This window comes from Pimephales promelas, chromosome 17 (genome assembly GCF_988280905.1).
Source record: "Pimephales promelas chromosome 17, fPimPro1.hap1.1, whole genome shotgun sequence".
NCBI classification, from domain to species: domain Eukaryota; kingdom Metazoa; phylum Chordata; class Actinopteri; order Cypriniformes; family Leuciscidae; genus Pimephales; species Pimephales promelas.
The window spans coordinates 11,863,192-11,883,799 of record NC_142785.1 but is presented as its reverse complement, the minus strand read 5'-3'; the positions used below and the strand labels follow the sequence as shown (position 1 = coordinate 11,883,799).

General features: G+C 38.0%; 1 protein-coding gene across 1 annotated transcript; it reads left to right on the top strand.

Moving 5' to 3' along the window:
- Nucleotides 1-318: 318 nt before the first annotated feature.
- Nucleotides 319-19,428, top strand: get4 (guided entry of tail-anchored proteins factor 4). Its single transcript, XM_039691274.2, has 9 exons — nucleotides 319-498; nucleotides 10,292-10,370; nucleotides 10,492-10,573; nucleotides 11,457-11,606; nucleotides 11,701-11,839; nucleotides 15,697-15,837; nucleotides 17,324-17,399; nucleotides 17,644-17,716; nucleotides 18,621-19,428. Exons 1-9 carry the CDS (start codon nucleotides 359-361, stop codon nucleotides 18,707-18,709), a joined length of 969 nt encoding a protein of 322 aa, XP_039547208.1. The 5' UTR covers nucleotides 319-358; the 3' UTR covers nucleotides 18,710-19,428.
- Nucleotides 19,429-20,608: the final 1,180 nt, after the last annotated feature.

The following is a 20,608-nucleotide window of genomic DNA, read 5'->3' as shown; positions in this document are numbered from 1 at the left end:
ACATCAAGTATTTATTATGATGGTTTCTGAGAAGAAGTTTCATTACAATTTCCTTGTATAGCTACTTGGTACTTGCTAACTTTTTATTTATTGATTGTTTGATTGATTTATTGATTGCAGTAGTTAATAGATTTTTTAATAATGTACATATCGGACATAATTGACCACCTTTATCTTTTATTTTGTATGCGTGTCTCTCAATTGTTCCAAAAGTATGTGGTCTTTTCTTGTGATGATTCTAAAACGAGAAAACAAATATATTAGAAATGTCAATCCGTCAGTCTGTCGATGTCATATGCCATTGTGAGTACGGCGAGCCTGAAGGCTCAGTGATCGCGTTTGGTTGTTCGGAGCAGTCATGTCGGAGCAGGAGTCTCTGAAGAGCTCCAGCGCGAGGAACCGCGGAGGAGTACAGCGAGTGGAGGGCAAACTGAGAGCCAGTGTGGAGAGAGGAGATTATTATGAGGCCCATCAGATGTACCGCACATTATTCTTCAGGTAAGGTTTATTGCTATTTGCCTGAGTAATAATGATAGTCCGGGCCCTGTCGCTTCCAGATCTTTCTTGTTGTCAACTGAGTACGTTCCTCGGTTACGCTGATTGGCCAGCTCCTCATCCTGTCTCGCCCTGTGGCTCATATCTAATTTCTGATTGGTTGTTTTCTACGTCATTCATGACAAAATTTTAGCGTGAGCCTGTTTAGCTAGATGCTAATCTAAAGAACAAGGTTAATTTACATTTGCACCAGCTGAATAATTTATCAATTAGCTATTATATAATAGTACTTCACCAAAATAATGTTACATAATACGCCAATCAGATAAATTCGGATATTTCTTTGAAGCGTTTTAACAATATAGCTTTTAAACCGGCAGAATTGTGAAATTTCAGTTTGAAGTCTCTGTCTAAAATAATCAGATTTATACCACAATGTAGATCAATGTGATAAATACACTATTATAAAGAAATTATTAATTAAAACGTTATTTGTCATTCAGTTTTCCTTCCTTTTTTGACTTGCTGTCCATTGAGCTGCCTAGTACCTTTTTGACATCATGGTCTCAACCTAGCATGCTGTCTACAAAGATGGCCTTTATAGGCATTGAATTTGATGCTCCTTCTATTTGGTGCCTAAATGTTGTCTACTCACTATTGAGAGACAATCAACATCAGTATGAAAGATTGCACTGATCAGATAATAAGTAGAAATGTCAGGGTGAATGGGTGATGCAACTGTATTGTACTGACTGACATCATAATAAACAAGAAAAAAGCCTCATAAAAAGTTTAAGGCATTGAGTTTTATTACCATTTCTTAACTCAATAATATTTAATATCACGTTTCAACCTACAGGGGTTGGACAATGAAACACTGGCCAGTGGCCAAGATAGGATGTGTCCCAATTCAAAGGCTTCATCCTTCAAAGCCAAAGGCCAGGAAGATCTGACCGTGAGTTGTTAAATGGGACGTTCTAGAAGACTGTTGTCGCTTAGCAACTATGAAAGCTGCCATTGATGGGTGACTTTTTTTTGGAAAGTTATATTAAAACCTCTGAAAACAAAACGGGGTTCAACTTTCTGAATGTGTTCACCTTGGTCCATTTCCAAACAATTAACTAGATATATAATCACATCTTAATACGATATGTCAACATGAATCTTTTGTATCCTTAATTTCATGGAAACGAAGGACACATTGGGAGGTTGAATTTTGAATTGAATTGAATTTTGAAGCCTTTGAATTGGGACAGCCGTGGTGATCTCAGTAGTCAACATTTGAAGTGGATCAAAAACGTTCATTAGGGATGGGGCCGATCCGATCCAGTATCGGTATCGGGACCGATACCAGCGTAATTCACGTATCGGATTTTTCCGATCCAACCTGTGGAGAAATCCGATATTTATGATCCATGTCTGCGCTTTAACGTTGTCTGCTGAAATGACTGCAAAAGGGATTCCCCGGGCCTGCTAATCTGCTAGCTGGCTGCAAACTGTGGAATGGATATCCTGAACGGAGGTGCAGCTCAATCAGTGACTGTAAAACATAGGGCTCAATGAGACACACCCCCGCTCAGGAAATCCATTCCGCAGTTTGCAGCCAGCTAGCAGGATAGGATTGAGCTACCAACATGTTCGCTGTGTGGAAATACTTCACACTGGAAACACCGCAGCAGAGCAAGACCGCAAAATGCAATGTTTGCAAAGCCGTATTAATTAAACTATTTGTCTGTGATGCATGTTTGCAATTCGCAGTCCAGAAGAGAAAGAGAGAGATCTCTCACGCAGTCCCACAGCACGCACAACACGACAGCCCTGCTTAATGAGTGACGACAGAGGAAACGTAGCCTGGTTATATCTATGATATTAGTCTGATTTCCAAAGATTAAAGAATATATTGAGGTAAAAAAAACATTAAAAACAATAGCCGCATTCTGTCTAGCCAACTTTCTTCCCATCGCGGCGGTGCGCTGTCACTTCTCCTTAATACTAAAACTTAAAGACAGAATCAGCACGATCTGTGATTGTTGTAAAATGCAGGCTCTGCTGTTGCTAAATTGCGGGACACTTTTAATAATAAAGAGAGCTATTAAAAGCACAAAATTTGCGCAAGAAATGCTGTTCCCAATGCGCGCGCGCTCCGAAACAGACTGCAACAAGACAAGCAAATTATAATCTGGGCTTCATATGCGCGTCTAAACGATCAAATGTAGCCTGCACAAGAAAAATGTCAAACCGACCGTCTTGGAGATTAACACTTAAACCGTTTATGTCTAAAATGAACGTAGTTATGGAAGTAGTTGGGAGAAAATATGGTGCATCAGTAGATATGAAATCTGAACTCGTTCTTAAAGGGGCAGCAGTATAAATGTGACGATTGCGACATTACTGAGAGTCAAACAACAAAAGGCAAAGAGAAAATCACTCACAGCTCTTGAATGAATTACTTCAGCTCTAATAAGCATAAATCTATCTATGGTAAACTTTGCAGTGCTATTTTACTTTTGATTACTTTATTATAATTCTTTTTAGACCATACCTGAATAATGTTAGACCTTCCTGAAATTAAAGCACTGTGTAGGCCTGTATAATGTGTATCTTTGTTTAATTGTCTATCTATTGTTTAATATATATACTGACATACATACGCACATATCATCCTTGCCTGTAGAGAGTTTATTTCAACATCATTTAAAATCAACAATAATGATAAATAATATTAAAGCAAACACAGCTCTGGTATCGGAAAAGTATCGGTATCGGCCGATATCCAAAGTCGGGTATCGGGATCGGATCGGAAGTGAAAAAATGTGGATCGGTGCATCCCTAACGTTCATCATAAAGTTATACATGAATTTTGATAATACCCGTTCTTGTCTGAGGACAAATTTGATGAACTTTTTTGATCCATAGATATAGCCAATCTTTCCGTGGCGTGGTAGCCAATTTTTATTTTTTATTGTTTAATAGTCAAACTTCAACAGAGCACATCACCACATTATTCAGTCACCTTTGCAATCACCTTTGCAACAATTACACATTCAGCCACTAGTCACCATCATTGGAATACAACCAAAACAAAAGCACACGGAAATTAAACAATTCTTAAGCAGTCCTAATAATTTACACCATGTTTATATGCTGCCAAAAATTATCCCATGTTTTTTCCCTAGTTGCCAGTCTTCACTTATTGCACATTCTGTCAGTAAGAGCAGAGTGTGAAGTTTGGTTTAGCAGAGCAGTCGCAGAGCTGTACATAAAATATTGAAATCCACAAAACATATCTGAGTGCAAAAGAGAAAAAAATGGTTGGTGTGCATCTCGCTGGCTCATCGGTCATTAGGACAGCAAGTCTTTGTGGTGTATAAAGCTACGGTATCTAGGTAGTATTGGCATACCACCATGTAGGACCAACCACGTCCAACCACATAATTGTCGACACAAGAGGAAGCGGTCTGAAATTCATGTCCAGGGCAGGCACTAACCTGCATTGAATTAAAAAAGATAAAACCACTGCTGTGCTTGATGGACTGAACCATTCTAGAGAGGACCATTTGCACCAAATGATTTCAACATCGTACCCTGTTGGAGGTGCTGTTTATCAGAATGATAATGCAGCAAGACTTTGTGACAGAATGGTTTGATGAAGATAAAAGTGAAGTTGAACGTCTTCCATGGCCTTCATAGTCTCCAGATTTAAATGATCTTCTGGCCACTGTGAAGTAACAATCAGTCCCAAGACAAATTGACGCTGTAGCTTATTTTCTGCAAAAGGAGGTCCTACTACACCATACTAATGATTGCCTAAAGCAAAGGGGGTATTCCAGAAAGCAAGATTATCTTACCGTCAAAGTTTAGCCAACCCAGTATGTTCACAGTTAATACAAAAGACATTCGCAAAGCTGTTTAAGTTTATTTTTATAGCTTAAAAGCTGTTTAAGTTTATTTTTCGCTTCCACATTGCTTGAAAGGAAAGGTAGCCTTTCATCCCATCGTAAAACATCCTTTAGCAAAAGTAAAAAAAAATTTAAAAAAAGTGTTTTTATAATGTCAATATAATATATATAATATTGTGCACAATCTGTCACGCCCACTGGAGTTTTATCAAAAAGGGCATGCATGCGCTACTGAACACCTGAAGTAAACTAACCCTGGAACAGAACATTTAGGTTATGTTGAGGGAGGGAGTTAAAATGTTTTACATACTCTGAAAAATCACCTCTTTTTTTTTTTTTGGAACCGGTATGTCACTTTACCTGCTTTCTGGAACAGGTGTTTCAGTTTCCTTGTCCAACCCCTGTTAATGGAGGAACATTTAGAAAAAGAAAAAAGACTGGAAATGTAATTATAAAGAGGACCACAGCATACACTTTTATGATAAGACACCCTTAGTTCAGGTGAATAGTGTTCATTATAAAAAACAAACACGTGACACTTGAAGTCCAAATGTAAATTTGAAAATGGGATAAATCTGTTAAAGCCAACATCAATAAAAATAATATATTTCTAAGAATATGGCACATATATTTTGAAGTTAAAATGTACAATTCTTATTTCTAAATGTATTTTATGTATCCGTATTATATATTTATAAAACAGTTAGTTCCAATCCTTGATTCTGATTGGTCAATAGCTTTGCTTTATTCATGACCTCTTCACCCAACGGGTCTATTAATCACTGTGCAACACTGCTAGCCTGGATGCCAGCCCGAACTCCGCCCACAACATTTTTAAATGAGTATGACGAAGTCAGGCTACAACACTGCAGTTCGTGCAGTTCAATTTTGATTTTATTTGAGCTTCCATGCATATTACACATTGAAATATTTTTGCTGTTCACGGAAGGAAGGGATTTTTAGTGATTTGTACTTCATGAAAGTTGCATTTATATATATATATATATATATTTTTTTTTACTTTAATATTTTTTTTGTGTGTGGTAACTCTGCTTCGCGTTGTGCCTAACAATGTCCTCATGTGGCCTCATAATCTTAATTCAAAATCCCACTTGAAACAACATCTCTTCTCTGATGACACATTCACTGGCGCGAGGGCGGGGCAACCTGTCACTCACATGAGATCGACCAGTATCAATATCAAAGATCTCATGGACAAAATAAAGTCCAGTCCTACTTTTTTTTTTTTTTTCTTATCTGAGGAGCCTTTTCACTTATTCGCCACAATAGGGAAGAAAAGGCTATCACAACTTTCATTTCATTCTTACTTAAAATTATTATTGTTGGAAATTTTTATTCACCACGTTACAAAAATTCGGCTTTGGAGAGTCCTTTATTAACTGGATCAAGATTTTATACACATCACCATCGGCCACAGTCACAACGAACGGACTAACATCACAAAGCTTCACACTGCACAGGGGGACGAGGCAGGGATGTCCACTCTCTCCATCCCTATTCACGAATTTTATTGAACCTTTACCAGCAGCTATCCGTCAAAACCCAGCAATCAAAAATATTGAAACACCACAACAAACACATAAAATCTCACTCTAAGCAGATGATATCCTACTATATATACAAGAACCCCTAACATCTACTCAAGAAATAATTAAAACAATCCAGTTCTTCTCAAAAATATCCGATTATGCAATAAACTGGAATAAGTCTTTCATCCTCCCTTTACATAAAACCAAATGGGATGTGGCACCCCATCAATCACCTATACCTATAATAAGTGTTATACCTATATAACACTACATAAAAGCTGGGATAAAATACAACCAACAGAACATTTAAAACTGAATCAAAAAGTTAAACAAACATCTTTAAGATGTTTTCTTTACATGTGAAAAAAAGAAAACAGTTACAAACTGAAACAGGAAGTGCTTCTGGACCAGTGTTGTTTACATCTTGTGAAATGGTCTATATGTCATGATAACATCACTTACTTGGGCATTAAGATTTCCTCCAGACTGTCAGAGTTGGTAACACTCAACTTCACACCACTGCTAAAAAAAAATAGAAGACGATTCGCTCAGGTGGCTCAACCTCCCAATCTCCATAATCGGCAGGATAGCAGCAATAAAAATGACGATTTTACCGAAAATTGATTCCAACCAACCCCACACCTCACTTGGTTTAAATCACTAGACTCGATTATAACTTGCTTCTACTGGAAAAATAAAACACCAAGGATAAAACTCACTACACTACAAAAGAGTAAGGTTCAAGGAAGACTAGAAGCACCAAATTTCCAATATTACTCAATGGCTAACCAACTGCAATACATATACAAATGGATTCACCCCACCCAATCTGATATTATATGGCTAGATATAGAACAATCACTATGCAAAGATTTAAATATAGCTGACATACCATTCCTCACCAAATCAATCAAACAACACGCATGTTTTAATGCAGTAACTATAGCCGCCACTCTGACAGCCTGGTGGAAATTTCACCAAATCACAAACTCTACATTAGCTCCATCTAACCTCACTCCACTATGGAACAACCGTGACTTTATAAGCAATAAAAAAAACACTGAATTTCCACACATGGGCGGAAAGAGGCATCACCCACATTAAGCACATTTTCAAATCTAACACATTTAAACCGTTTCCACAACTGGCCCAGGAGTATGGCATCGGGAACAACGAATTTTTAAAATGCCTACAAATCAAATCTTCTGTCCTGACAAAAATAAACATCAGAGATACAAATTTAGAACTTCCACCGGCAATATCAGACTTGGTCAACATTTCCTCTCCAAAGAAACTGCTCTCTAAAATATACAAAATGATCTCAAATCAACTTCAGTCCATATACTTACCAACAATAAAATGGGAAAACGATCTTTCAATAGCCCCTGATGCCAACTTTTGGACCCAAATCTGTCTCATGTCCAAAAATGCGAATCTTCAGTTAATCCAATACAAAATTACACGGGCAATAGATTAGCTAAAATGGGTTTCACATCACAAAATTGCACACATTGCAATCAAAATTCTACAGATACATACATCCATCCAACCTGGCACTGCACTCCAATCAAACACTTTTGGGAAGAGGTCACACAGTCACTATCCACTATAGTTGGCTGCCACATCCCACTGTCACCTTCCCTTTGCTTGCTGGGAGATCTCACAATAATCACTGATAAAACTATAAACTCTAAAATACTCCTCATAGCTCTAACCATCGCCAAGAAAACTATCCTCATGAACTGGAAAACCAGAAATAAATTACACATTAACATTTGGAAAAATGTTAACATTTTAACACGCCAAACACCAAGGCAGGCAAGACAGGCGAGAAGTGGTTTCAACAGGACTAGCCTGGCTGCGCCCGCCTACGCACTTCCGCTCAATTTCATTTTCCTTCAGTACTGCGTCTGGGACCGCTCCATATCCTTAGGTTTCCAGAAATCAATTTTTTGTAGGACCAATCAGCGAATAGAGGGAGTGGCTGAGAACGATGACGTTAATGTAGTGCGTCAGTTTGAGTGCAGTAATGGCAGCGGAGAAAGACGTGAGAAAAGCTATTCGGTCCATTGTTGGAAAAGAAACTGCCGAATATACAGAATTTAAAGCCGGATTGTTGTCGTCTCACCTCTTGTTGCACAACGGAGGACCAAGTGAAGGAGGCAGAAAGGTTGGAAGTTTGTGCTGGGCAGCTCGTGCACAATGACCGTGACATTTTGGACTTTAGCCTGGTGTTCGGAAGCCCCGAGTCCTGGCTGCTAAACTATTGTTGAAGATCCGCTCAGGAGTCATGTCAGTCGCTCAGATTCCCAACAGTAAATTTACTGATTCTTGTGATGAATAGAACATTTTGAGCCCCTTTGTGCACTCGTACAGGAGGTTGGTGGTGTGTCAGTTTTACATGTTGTAAATCATACAAATTGGTTGTGATTTAAAAAAAAAATTGTCATAAATAAAAATTTGAAAACCCATACTTTGGAGACTATATTTGATTTTCAGTTTTAGATGTCAATGGTTAATTTGTTTTAATAAAAAAAAACAACTAAATGCCATATAAAAATGTACAAACACATACTTTGAAGACCATAATTAAGGTAATTAAGAAACAAAAATACGTAATATGAAAAATTGTTGTTTATTACACATCTGCAGACAGACTGATAATTTACTGTAACTTACAGCATTGACTGAATAATCACTAACAGTGTTGTGCAAGTTACTTCCAAACTGTAATACATTAGGTATTACTTGTTACTGTTATTTAAAAGTAATTCATTACCTTACAATATTACTGTCTCAGAATTGTAATGCGTTACATTTCTCATGTATTACTTTTGAGTTACTTTTACCAAAATAACTAAGTAGTACTTAACTTTGGGGCTGTAACGATATGCAAAATGAAACCGAAATCGCGATTTGTCACACGACTCAGATCCACGAACCTGCAGAATCGCGACACACCTCTTCCAACTCCCAGCGTTATTCTCCTTACCGTCCAGATCCAATGCTGCCTTATCTTTAAATTAGGCTATTAGTATTATTTGAAGTTAACATTATAAAATACGTAGACCTACACCACAAAACTAGTTGAGGATAAATTATTTAAAATTGGGGAAGTCCAGCATTATGGACATGACATTTGCAGTCAAAACTTGAAATAAAAATTCTCAGAAAATACATTGAAACGTATATAGGCTACTTCCTTAAAGGACAGACATTAGACATTAAACAAATATCAGTCTATGTTTTATTTTTAATATTAGGGAAAAGACACACATTCATGCGGCAAGGAGGCAAAATATATTTTTGGTAATTCTGTTAATTACACTGCGCAAATCGGATGAGGAGAGGTTGGCATTTTAGTTTCCGTGTTCGCATTTATGAGGAAAAAACAATGTTACAGACGCGACCGCTCTGAACTGGCACAAAAAGACTGCTTTAAAACTTTCACATAGTCTGTTGCCTTTAAGAAGTAAAATACACTGTAATACAACTGTAATACAAGCCTGACTGAACATGTAACGAGTAAAATATTACTGAAAATTGATTAGTAATGCCTTACACTACTGTGTTACAGCAAAAAGTAATATGTTACTGTAATGTATTACTTTTGTAATGTGTTACTCCCAACACTGATCACTAAATATACATTTCGAATTAATAATTGTTCCTAGATTAACAAAACCTGCAGCTCTCGTTGACTGAAATCCTATTGTAAATTTAATCCTCTGATCATTCGGAGTTCGGACTTGTTGTTTCTTTTACTGTCTATGGTTGTTTCCAGCCGTTTTGGCGCATGACATACGTCACTCACGACCACACATTAGCGATTGGCTATGGCAGATCGTGAGTGACTCTGGGCAGATCCAATAGATTTGAACTTTAATAGTGAACCCGCCTACAAGGAAGGAAACGTTTCTCAATTGAGGGAGGCCAGACTCTCTGTACAAATGAAATGTATGTACGAGAGTCTGGTAGAACCAGGCTACAACAGGACAGCATCTCTGGCCCAATTTGAGACACTCTTGCACTGTACTCCCTCTTTTAATGCACTTTAGACATTGCACATAACACACACACACACACACAAAAAAAACCCACACTCACACCCGCTCACATACACACTTAGATCAAACACTTAAATCACTCTTGCCACTGCTGGAATCATGAATTTACAAGTTTGCTCACTACTGCACTATGTTGGTTTGTTTGTATGTATGTCTGACTGTTAAATAAAAAAAAAAAGTATTATTGTTTAATTAATAGTAAAACTTTGTTCTTTGTTCGATGACCCCAGTGTGACCACAGAAATATCATGTTAATAATAACATGTTGCTTTGTGTGCAGGTACATGTCACAAGCGAAGTATGCAGAGGCCAGAGAGTTGATGTACAATGGAGCTTTGCTCTTCTTTAGTTATAATCAGGTATGTGTTCCTTTGTCATCTGTTGTAGCTCATTTACAGGCTTTAATTTATCATGTCATTAAAGCTCTGAAGAGGTCAGTTGTTACTGAGACATTTGCCCCCCCTTGTGTTTCCTGAGCAGCAAAACAGTGCTGCAGATCTGTCCATGCTGGTACTAGAGTCCCTGGAGAAATCTGGGGCCAAAATAGATGATGAGACACTAGGTGAGTTTATTGAAAATGTTGGTGATTTTGGCAAACACTGTACAGTTCGAGGTGTCGTTATATTTTAGATAGTGTAGTTAGAGCTGATTTTTCTAAATATTCAGGATGTTTATACATATTTTGGCTATAACAAATGTTAAATTATAGTCAACAATTAGTTAATTGTACTGTAGCACCAAGCTATTAAATGCAATACTTTTGCATGATTCACTCTGTTATGTGTGGTAATCTTTGTAAACGTATGACACTGGGAATATAGTTAAATAAAACATTACATATTATTTAAAACAAATAATAATAAAAAATACGCTATTCAGTATATGTTTTTCCTCAAATGGTTTTATTTTTTTATTTTTTTTTGTCAGTATTCGGAACCAACATTTCAAACAACAGTCATTTTATTCAGATTCAAAATGTTTAGTGTAAGGCGTGTTTTAATTTAAATGTTCTTTGTCATTAAATTAACCATGGAATATATTGTTTTCATTTATATGCACCAATATATATAAATTTTGATTTGAAATATTGAACTAATTCATTGAAATGCAGAAATATGAATTCAAATTGTTGTGTATAAATTAACTTAAACTTAACTGACAATTTTGCAAATGCTCTTTCAGTCACATGATTGATGAGACTAGGTGCAGGTGCTAAACTCGTTTTATTAAAGTCTATGGCAATATTTGATAATAAAATTAAAACCTGCAAAATATTGCCAATGTTGGTTAATTTTATATTGTAAACAAAGTAATACAGAATATGATAAATATCCAATATTGCTCAATACTATGCAAAAGTATTGTTCAAATCTCCTTGTGTTCTTTTCACCTACAGAAGTTACATGAGGAATTTTTAATTTTGTAATTACATTCATGTGTTCTAGAGCATTTGACTAAACTCTTCAGCCGGATGGACCCAAATTCACCAGAGAGAGTAGCATTTGTCTCCAGAGCGATCAAGTGGTCATCAGGAGGGTCGGGGAAGTTGGGTCACCCCAAACTACACCAGCTGCTGGCACTCACATTGTGGAAGGGTAAAACAGACAGACACATGACAATGATCATCCAATCAATGATCAACCAGCTGTTTGAGTGTGTAACCTGCATCATTTATTTATTTGCATCTAGAGCAAAACTACAGTGAATCCCGCTATCATTTCCTGCACTCATCTGATGGAGAGGGCTGTGCACAGATGCTGGTGGAGTATTCATCAGCACGAGGATTTCATGGAGAGGTGGACATGTTTGTAGCACAAGCCGTCTTACAGTGAGTTCTGGAGTTTCAGTGTAAAATCAGCTCGGAAAGGAATAGTTAAATCCTAAAACTGAATATTCTATTAGCATTTATTCACCCCAATGCATTTCCAGACCAGTTCCACTACAGAATGAGAAATGCAAGAAAAGAATGTGCAAGCCACTCTGCCATACAGTGTACGGAAGTTAATAGGGACTGGAGCTCCAAAATATGCACCCATGCACAATATCCTGGGTCTTCTAAAGCCATACAATAGCTTTGAGTGAGGAGTCCCAACTTTAATTAGAAAAATAATTGCTTTCTGTTGTTCTCTTATGTTTCAGCTGAGTTGCCTTTACATATGATTATTTCAAGTTTGATGGTGTCATTTTAATGCAATAAGGACCAATTATCATTAAGGTCAAACCTGATGCGACCTATAATATTTGATTTGAGAGCTACTAATAAGCAGACATTGCATAAGTAGTTGGGTGCCTTTGGGAAACCATTTTCTCCAAAGATACTGAAGCCCTATTGAGTAATGGTGGTGGTAAAACACTGGCCAATGGTGTCCAAGCACCAACTCCTCAGAATCTTTCGACTGAAGGCAGTGAGGTGTAGCATGTCTCATCTAATTGTATGGAATGACTTGTTCCCTCATCTCAGAGAGCCGCGATTATGCAAGTAACAAGAGACATTCCCTTTCGATTTTGGTTCACTCAACATCATGTTAATAGCTGACTATGGAACCATGTTTACAGTGAAGAACTGGCCCAGCTCAAGAGCGGAGCTGTTGAGAGGAAAGTCTCAACAAGTCACCTTGTTGCCTTGTTGTGAATGGCACCCCATCACATAATATAATACTGGCATGTATCATTAATATTCACTGACTCTCTGCTGTCTTTCTAAGTTATTCTAAGTGGTAAGCCAATCAGGACAATACAGCCAAAATAATGGTGCCAGAGCAAACGTTTTAAAAATCCCTTTTGATGGCCAATACTGTTCAGCACCAAGCACAGAAGATACATCTAGGTTATAAAACCTAGCAAAAGTATTAGGTGAGGACATCCTGTCCCCATGCACATGCTTTGATGGACACAACATTTGCTAATGGCCGGGACGAACCCCTTCGTCTGGTAGAATGGGTTCTTACTCCAAAAGGGCAGTGTTATAAGCCAAGTGTGATGAACTCGGTTTTGATACTGGAAAGCTGTTAGTGCAATCTCATAACACAAAATGCAATTCAGAAAGCCTATACTGCCTAAGCACTGAACATAAATGTGCAGTTTTCCCAACTGAAAGGCCAGCTACAGGGGGATATGTTTTGCTGCTATAGCTGCCACGTATTCTGCTGTTATATGGGGCAAAGAACTGCAGCAAACAGTTCCACCATTATTGGGAAATTTCGGTGCTATCAGCATGACAGTCTCCCAGTACACCTTGATTTTTTTGGAAAAGCATTTTTTGCGTATCCTCTGGCATTTGCGCGGCAGTGCACCCACTCCCAGATAGACATGCAACACTGAACAGAAAATCAGGTAATGAGTGTTCTCCACGGAGGCAAACAGATCCACCTCCACTCTCGCGAAAATGTTCCAAATCATCATTAGGATCTCTGGACGTGGTCTCCTTATTCCTGGGACTTTTCCTTGTCATGACAGTTTGTCCACACCACAATTAGTGTTGTCCATGCAAACAAGAACATGTTCTGTAACTCCAGATGAAACATTTTGAGCGGCAGATGAACTGGCAGTAGTTCTATGGCAAATGATGTGCGACGCTTCGCATCTTTATAGATGCAGAAAGCTGCCCTGCCACCACACAGTGGACCCGAACCAGAACTGGACGTGTCTGTTCTGATAGACTTTCACTTGGAAATCTGGCTCATCTCTATGTCTTTCAGATAAAAAATCCATGCTGCCTGAGACAGCTGCCTATCAACATCATTAACATACTTGCCTTACTTACCTTAAAGGATTAGTTCACTTTTGAAAAAAACTTTTGCTGATAATTTACTCACCCCCATGTCATCCAAGATGTCTTTCCTCAGTCGAAAAGAAATTAAGGTTTTTGATGAAAACATTCCAGGATTTTTCTCCTTATAATGGACTTCCATGGGAACCAGGTCCAACCGAGGTCCAAAAGACAGTTAATAACAGTTTCAGATGCAGCTTCAAATGTCTTTAAACGACACCAGACGATGAATAAGGGTCTTATCATGCGAAACGATCGGTTATTTCAAAACTTATTCCAAAAATGTAACTTTTCTAAGGACAAATGCTAGCCTTTCTCCATTCTGTGAGGCGCGTTTGCAACGTCACGTAATACGTAATTACGTTCAAAAGGTCAGAGTCAGAGTGTTTACAAGTTGAACGCATAGGTTGAACGTGAAAACTAACTCAAACGCCGTTTACAAAAATGGAATTAAAAGGTAAAACAACGATGTCGGACGATTTTGATTCTGTACTTCCGGCTACGTCGCCCGTGACCTTTTGAACGTAATTACATATTACGTGACGTTGCAAACGCGCCTCACAATATATTACAAGGCTAGCATTTGTCCTTAGAAAAGTTACATTTTTGGAATAAGCTTTGAAATAACCGATCGTTTCGCATGATAAGACCCTTATTCATCGTGTGGTGTCGTTTAAAGACATTTGAAGCTGCATCTGAAACAGTTATTAACTGTCGTTTGACCTCGGTTGGACCTGGTTCCCATTGAAGTCCATTATAAGGAGAAAAATCCTGGAACGTTTTCATCAAAATCCTTAATTTCTTTTCGACTGAGGAAAGAAAGACATGGACATTTGGGATGACATGGGGGTGAGTAAATTATCAGCAAAAGTTTTTTCAAAAGTGAACTAATCCTTTAATTTGTGTTCCGAATATGCACAAACAAAAGCAGTGTTCCTCTCTCGATCATCCACTCTGTCGCTCCCCCTTTATGCTTCCGGTCCTCCGTGAGAGATGCGAGACCGGTGTGCTTCACAGGTGATGCTCATTAACAATCGCACCACCGGCCTCGCAACGTTCTCTCACGTCCCTCGGCCGTCCTGCTCACCACAGCCCCTTTAAACAAAAGGTCCATTTGAAGCATCAGATATTTGATAGAAACTGGTGCTTCAGTTTTTTGGAGAAAGCTGTTTCCCATCGCATCAGGTGCTTCATAAGTTTGAGTCTGTTTTTCACACAAAGCTATCATAAGAATAGCATTTAGAATAATTGCAAAATATTTAGAATAATTGTAAAATAGTGCACTAGTATGATGTATGAACTTCTTCTTGCTCATCTAGTCAACTGAACTTGATGCAAACATTTTTGTGCTTATCCAACATGACATCATGACTTTTGCGTAAACATATACGCCACTTTCGAGTCAGGTGGTGTGTTATCTCCACGCATTTTGTGCTATCCACGTGTATCCGCGTGTATGCGTCTACGCCATTAACGTCCGCGTCATTCCGCGTGTCCGAACACGCAGTCAAATCTCCAGTCATAAATGCCATTAACCCCAGTGACGGTTAAGTTTAGGGATGGGGTTGAGGTAAGTCATATCTTTTTTTTACCTAGGATGGTAAGGGAACAGTCATAAATGCCATTAACCCCAGTGACGGTTAGGTTTAGGGACGGGGTTGAGGTAAGTCATATATTTATATAACGTTAAGTCAACGGAGTTCATAAACACGCTGAAAGGCGATTATGCGTCGTGATAGCACGCCAAAAATGGAAATACGAATTGGCGTCTCATACACACGCTACTTCATGAGATCAGTCTGGCTTATCACATAGTCAGTAGTATATATTATTCTGTAAATATATGTTGATTTCTGTTTTATTTTCATTACTATATTTCATGATTGGTGTATATCGTTATCTTGTCTTGGCTGCAGGTTCCTTTGTCTAAAAAACAAGACTAGCGCGTTGGTGGTGTTCACCACATACACACAGAAGCACCCATCTATAGAGAAGGGTCCACCGTTTGTGCAGCCTCTGCTCAATTTCCTTTGGTTCCTCCTGCTGGCTGTGGATGGGTGAGAGAGTGCATTCATGCTTTTGATTACAACATCAGGCTCTTGTCATTATTTTTGAATGCTCTACATTGTAAAATTCTGTGGATGTCAGAGGGTGTTCTACAAATAATCACTTTTACAGTCTGGGTGGACGATTTCTAATTTTATGCATCAGTAAACTACCGGACGTTTGATCTAAGTATGACTGCTATACCAAGCTATTTTTGTCTTCCCAAGAGCTGTGTAGCTGGTTCTTGGCTTTTTCTATTTATTATTTATCGTAATGTGTATTCTTATTATAAAAGAAATAATTAAAAAAACAGTGTGCTCTTGAGATCTGGTCACCCGATCTGGTTTCTCCTACCAACTTTTTACTTGCGCATCTTTTCTAGTGTATTTAAGAATGCTAACAAGCATTAGAAGTTAGGAAACATAACTTCTGATGCTTGTTAGCATTCTTTGCTGTGGGAATGTACAGTATGGGTAGTAGTAGGGATACGCAATTGACCCAGGCTTTTCAACCCCAGCCCTGGAGGGCTAGTGTCCTGCTTTTAGAGGCCCTGTCCCATTTTTACAGCCCCTCGTGTGCACTTGCGGCCCTTTGGACGTTCAATGGCTTCCTCGTGCGTATGTCTGCTAAGGGGTTAGTTCACCCAAAAATAAAAATCCTGTCATTAATTACGCGCACCATGTCGTACCAAACCAATAACTCCTTTGTTCATCTTTGGAACACAAATTAAGATATTTTTGATCTGAGAGATCTGACACAGAAGAGAAGAAATTGTTCAATAAAGTAATTATTTTTGTTTGTTTGTTACGCACAAAAAGTATTCTCATCGTTTCATAACGTTGCAACCACTGTAGATACATGGACTATTTTAAAAATGTCTTTCTGGGCCTTCGTCAAACGTCAAAGTTGCAATTTCATTTCTCGGATTTCATCAAAAGTACCTTAATTTGTGTTCTGAATATGAACAAAGGTCTTATGGGGTTAGAACGACATGAGGGTGATTTAATTAATGACAGAAATTTCATTTTTGGGTGAACAAACCCTTTAAATCCACAAGACCTCCATGTGTCTTTTTTGATTTCAAAAGGGTGCTCACAAGCTTTAATGCTCACTTTTGCTGAACCTGATCCACAGAAGACTTCCACCCGACAGTCAAATCGGCATTACGTCACGAAAGTGTGGACTTGGTGGAAGATCGCAAGGGGTTAGGGTTCCATTGGGTCAGTGCCAGAGTTTAGCTCTAACCCTAAACAAGCACATGGGAACAAGCTAATAGAGTTGTTCAGCATTACTTGTACAGTATTACAGAGATGGGTTACATTGAGATTGTTTTTGAAGTATGAGGGACAATGGCCCTTCAAGGACTGGAGTTGAAGAGCCCTGCAACAGACCAAGTAGCTTTAACTGATATTTTAAATGAAGCATCAATGTTTTAACAAATAATGGATCAAAACGGTTTACACAACCTCTGTATTATATATGTGGTTTAATTTCCAGTGGGAAGTTGACCGTCTTTACAGTGTTATGTGAGCAGTATCAGCCATCACTGAAGAGAGACCCTATGTACAATGAGGTAAGATACTGATAACGCTCTTTAACATCAAAAACAAGCTTTTTTGGCAATTTCTCAGTACCTAGAGAACACTAGCTCTGGTTCTGACCTAGTGAGCTGTCTACATCAGTGGGTCCTATGTAGTTATATTATAACAGAGTATGTTAGAAGTTGCAGGCATTATTCAGAGAGATTAAAATTTAATTTGGATTCTGTATGAGATAAGACTTCTGGACGACTCACGTTGTTCTTCTCTTGACCCCAGTATCTGGATAGAATAGGACAGCTGTTCTTTGGAGTGCCACCTAAACAGTCATCATCATATGGTGGTTTGCTAGGTAAGAAACATCCCTGCATCTGTTTGACTTCAGAAACAACAATTGCACCTAGCATTATGCAATTGCAATTATGAAGGAGCACAATGCATTCATTTTCTAAAATATATACTATGTTGAAATGGAATTTGTCTTAGAACTGTAGTACTTGTATATTCACTGTTTTTTAGCCGTTTTTTTTAATTAATATTTTGGGTTAAATACAGATTGATGTCTATAGAGATCATCTGTTGTATCCTGTTGTTAAGAGGATTGTAAAAAAAGCATGCCAAATAGCATTAGTCCCTCCCTGTGGCACTCTCACTGTTTTGGGAAGACTTTCACCAGATTTTGGGACATTCATGTAAGGTTTTGGTTGCAATTTCAGACCCAATTTATTCATTAAAAATGATGACCTCCGTCATTTACATGCATCACTTAACTGTGTCGATAATACATCACCAAATTATAATTAGGTTAGTCACTACCAAATTGTTTAAAAAACATCTAAAGTTTCATAATTCTCAATATAACCTCTCATTATAATCTCTAATTATACAGCTACTATATAGGTATATCCAACAATACCCGGATGCATACAAATCTAAACTGCTTGATTGTTACTGTACATAATTGAAAAATGTATAGTATAATATTAAATTTGGATATTGAAATGGTATATATTTAAAATGTGGACATCCTACTTTATCTGCATACATACAGTAAACTTGAAACTATTTAACAAATTTTAACTACCCATTTTTTTGTTTAATTAATCGCAAAATGTTACTAAAGAGAGAGAGAGAGAGATTGCTTGTACTGTTGAAATTTAGTATGTTTAGCATGATACACAGCACAGTGTAATCTAAGGGTATGTTATGAAGACATTTTAAAATGACTATATTCTGATTTGCTATCTTTGTGTTAGGAAACCTATTGAATAGCCTAATGGGCTCAGGTGAGGAAGAGGAGGGTGAGGAAGCTCAGGAGGACAGCAGCCCCATTGAGCTGGACTAAAGCATCTGACAGGAGGCTCGCTTGTCCCCACATCATAAACCAGCCCCATACCAAACCATTCACTGACGTGAACAATGACCAATCACGCATCCGTTTGGGCGCTCTTTTTCAATAACTAACTCTTTCCTGTTATTGTTGGACTTTGTTCTGTGTATAGTTTTTATAGAATGAAGGTGCAACAATATCAAACTTCCTGGACTGTTGAACAAACTTCATAAGAGCAGAAAGATGCACTTCAGATATAATTGTGACACCCTCCATTTGTAGTTCTAATGAGCTCTTGGTGTCAGGGACCCTCGTTTGTGTGAGGGACCCTGGTCCTGTCCTGCCACAGAGGGTGGCGGCTGCTCACTGTATTAATAAAAGTAATTCAATTGCTCTTAATTTATAATCCATGCTAATACTCTTTGATAAATTCTTCAGTATGAAGTATAGCTCAAATCCAAACAAGGCTTGGTTTCATGTGTCCACAACAGCTAGATCTTATCGGAGATACTGCGGTATCCTTGATGGGACAATTCACCACTTCTGTTACATTGTATGCTCGAGGATGAGAAAAGCACACATCAAACACATTTGCGTGAGAGTCTAGGTGAATGCATGTTTGTGTTGATTGAAGTGTGAATGTGCTGTTATAAGTGTATCGGTCGCCAGGAAGCCGCTTCATTCTCTGCCGAGGTGTGATTGAACGTAATAAAATGATAGCGGTGGATATAACAGTAATTGTGTCCTGTTTTTCTTCATTGCTGTAGATATTAAAGTAAATCTAAAGTTCAAATTGATGCTAATTAAATATTTCCTTTTTGAATGTCACCTGGGTTGTGTAAAAAATGTCAACCAATCCAGAAGCAGATGGGGTGCTGCAGTGATGTATTTTTGTGGGTGTAGGGAACTTTTTCTTCCTAAGTAGAGAAGCAACAGACCAGGGCCCGTATGCCTAAAGAATTTTTGTGCAAAAAGTGGCTCCTAGCGGCCAAATTCGAAGAAAATTCTCAGAGTCATGACGTTTTCTTAGAATTTCCCCTAAAAGTGACATGAAAATCCCAGTTAATATAAAAGCTATTCCTCAAGATACCTAGCGCTTAAAAGGGCTCCCAAGGTGAGATCTGCTAAGAGCAGGGAAGAGGACTTTTAGTGGCTTAGGAGTTCCCATAAGCAGCTGCACAAAATTTCCATTTTCTGTGTTTGTAGGATATTTGTTAACAAGCCTTCATAAATAGACCAGCCAGCAATCACAGACATTGATAAAAGCTGAGCCGTGTTACCCTCGTTAAGGCAACACTGAGTTGTAACGTTGCAATTTCTACTTCATTAAGGACATTCCCTTGAGATAGGCCATCTTGTTTTCAATGGGGTCCATATGGGATTCAAAGTACAAAATATACCAGCTAGGATATTAATATGAGCAAATAAGACATGAATAATTATTTGAACAGGGTGTAATGAGCTTAAGTTTTCACATAGATTCTAATGTTAGGCTATAACCCCTACAGCTTACTATTCATTTTCCAGATATTTTCTTGAATGTGAAATATTATTTACAATTACAGTCTGCATAAGATTAGAGTGTTTAATTATGTTTTTTGATTTGAGGGTACATCCTTTGCTCATTATCACAAAAAGTTCATTTTCATCAAACTTGTAGGATCAACCAATCGCGGCTTTTGAAATGATGACTCATACCTAGCAACGGGGTCAACCACACCCACATGGAAAAAACCTATATAAACATATATGTTTTAATATAGGTTTTGATATATGTGACATATATAAAATTGGCCGTTTTCCTATATTATATGTACATATATGCACATATATGTACATATATACGTGCATATATGTACACATATATACACACCTATATAGGTACATGTATGCACACATATATGTACACATATA

Excerpts from the sequence above, each read along its gene's own strand:
- get4 (XM_039691274.2), top strand. The coding sequence starts at position 359 with ATGTCGGAGCAGGAGTCTCTGAAGAGCTCCAGCGCGAGGAACCGCGGA. Across the intron at positions 11,607-11,700 it reads GGCACTCACATTGTGGAAGG|AGCAAAACTACAGTGAATCC; the intron begins GTAAAACAGACA and ends ATTTGCATCTAG. Across the intron at positions 17,400-17,643 it reads GAGACCCTATGTACAATGAG|TATCTGGATAGAATAGGACA; the intron begins GTAAGATACTGA and ends TCTTGACCCCAG.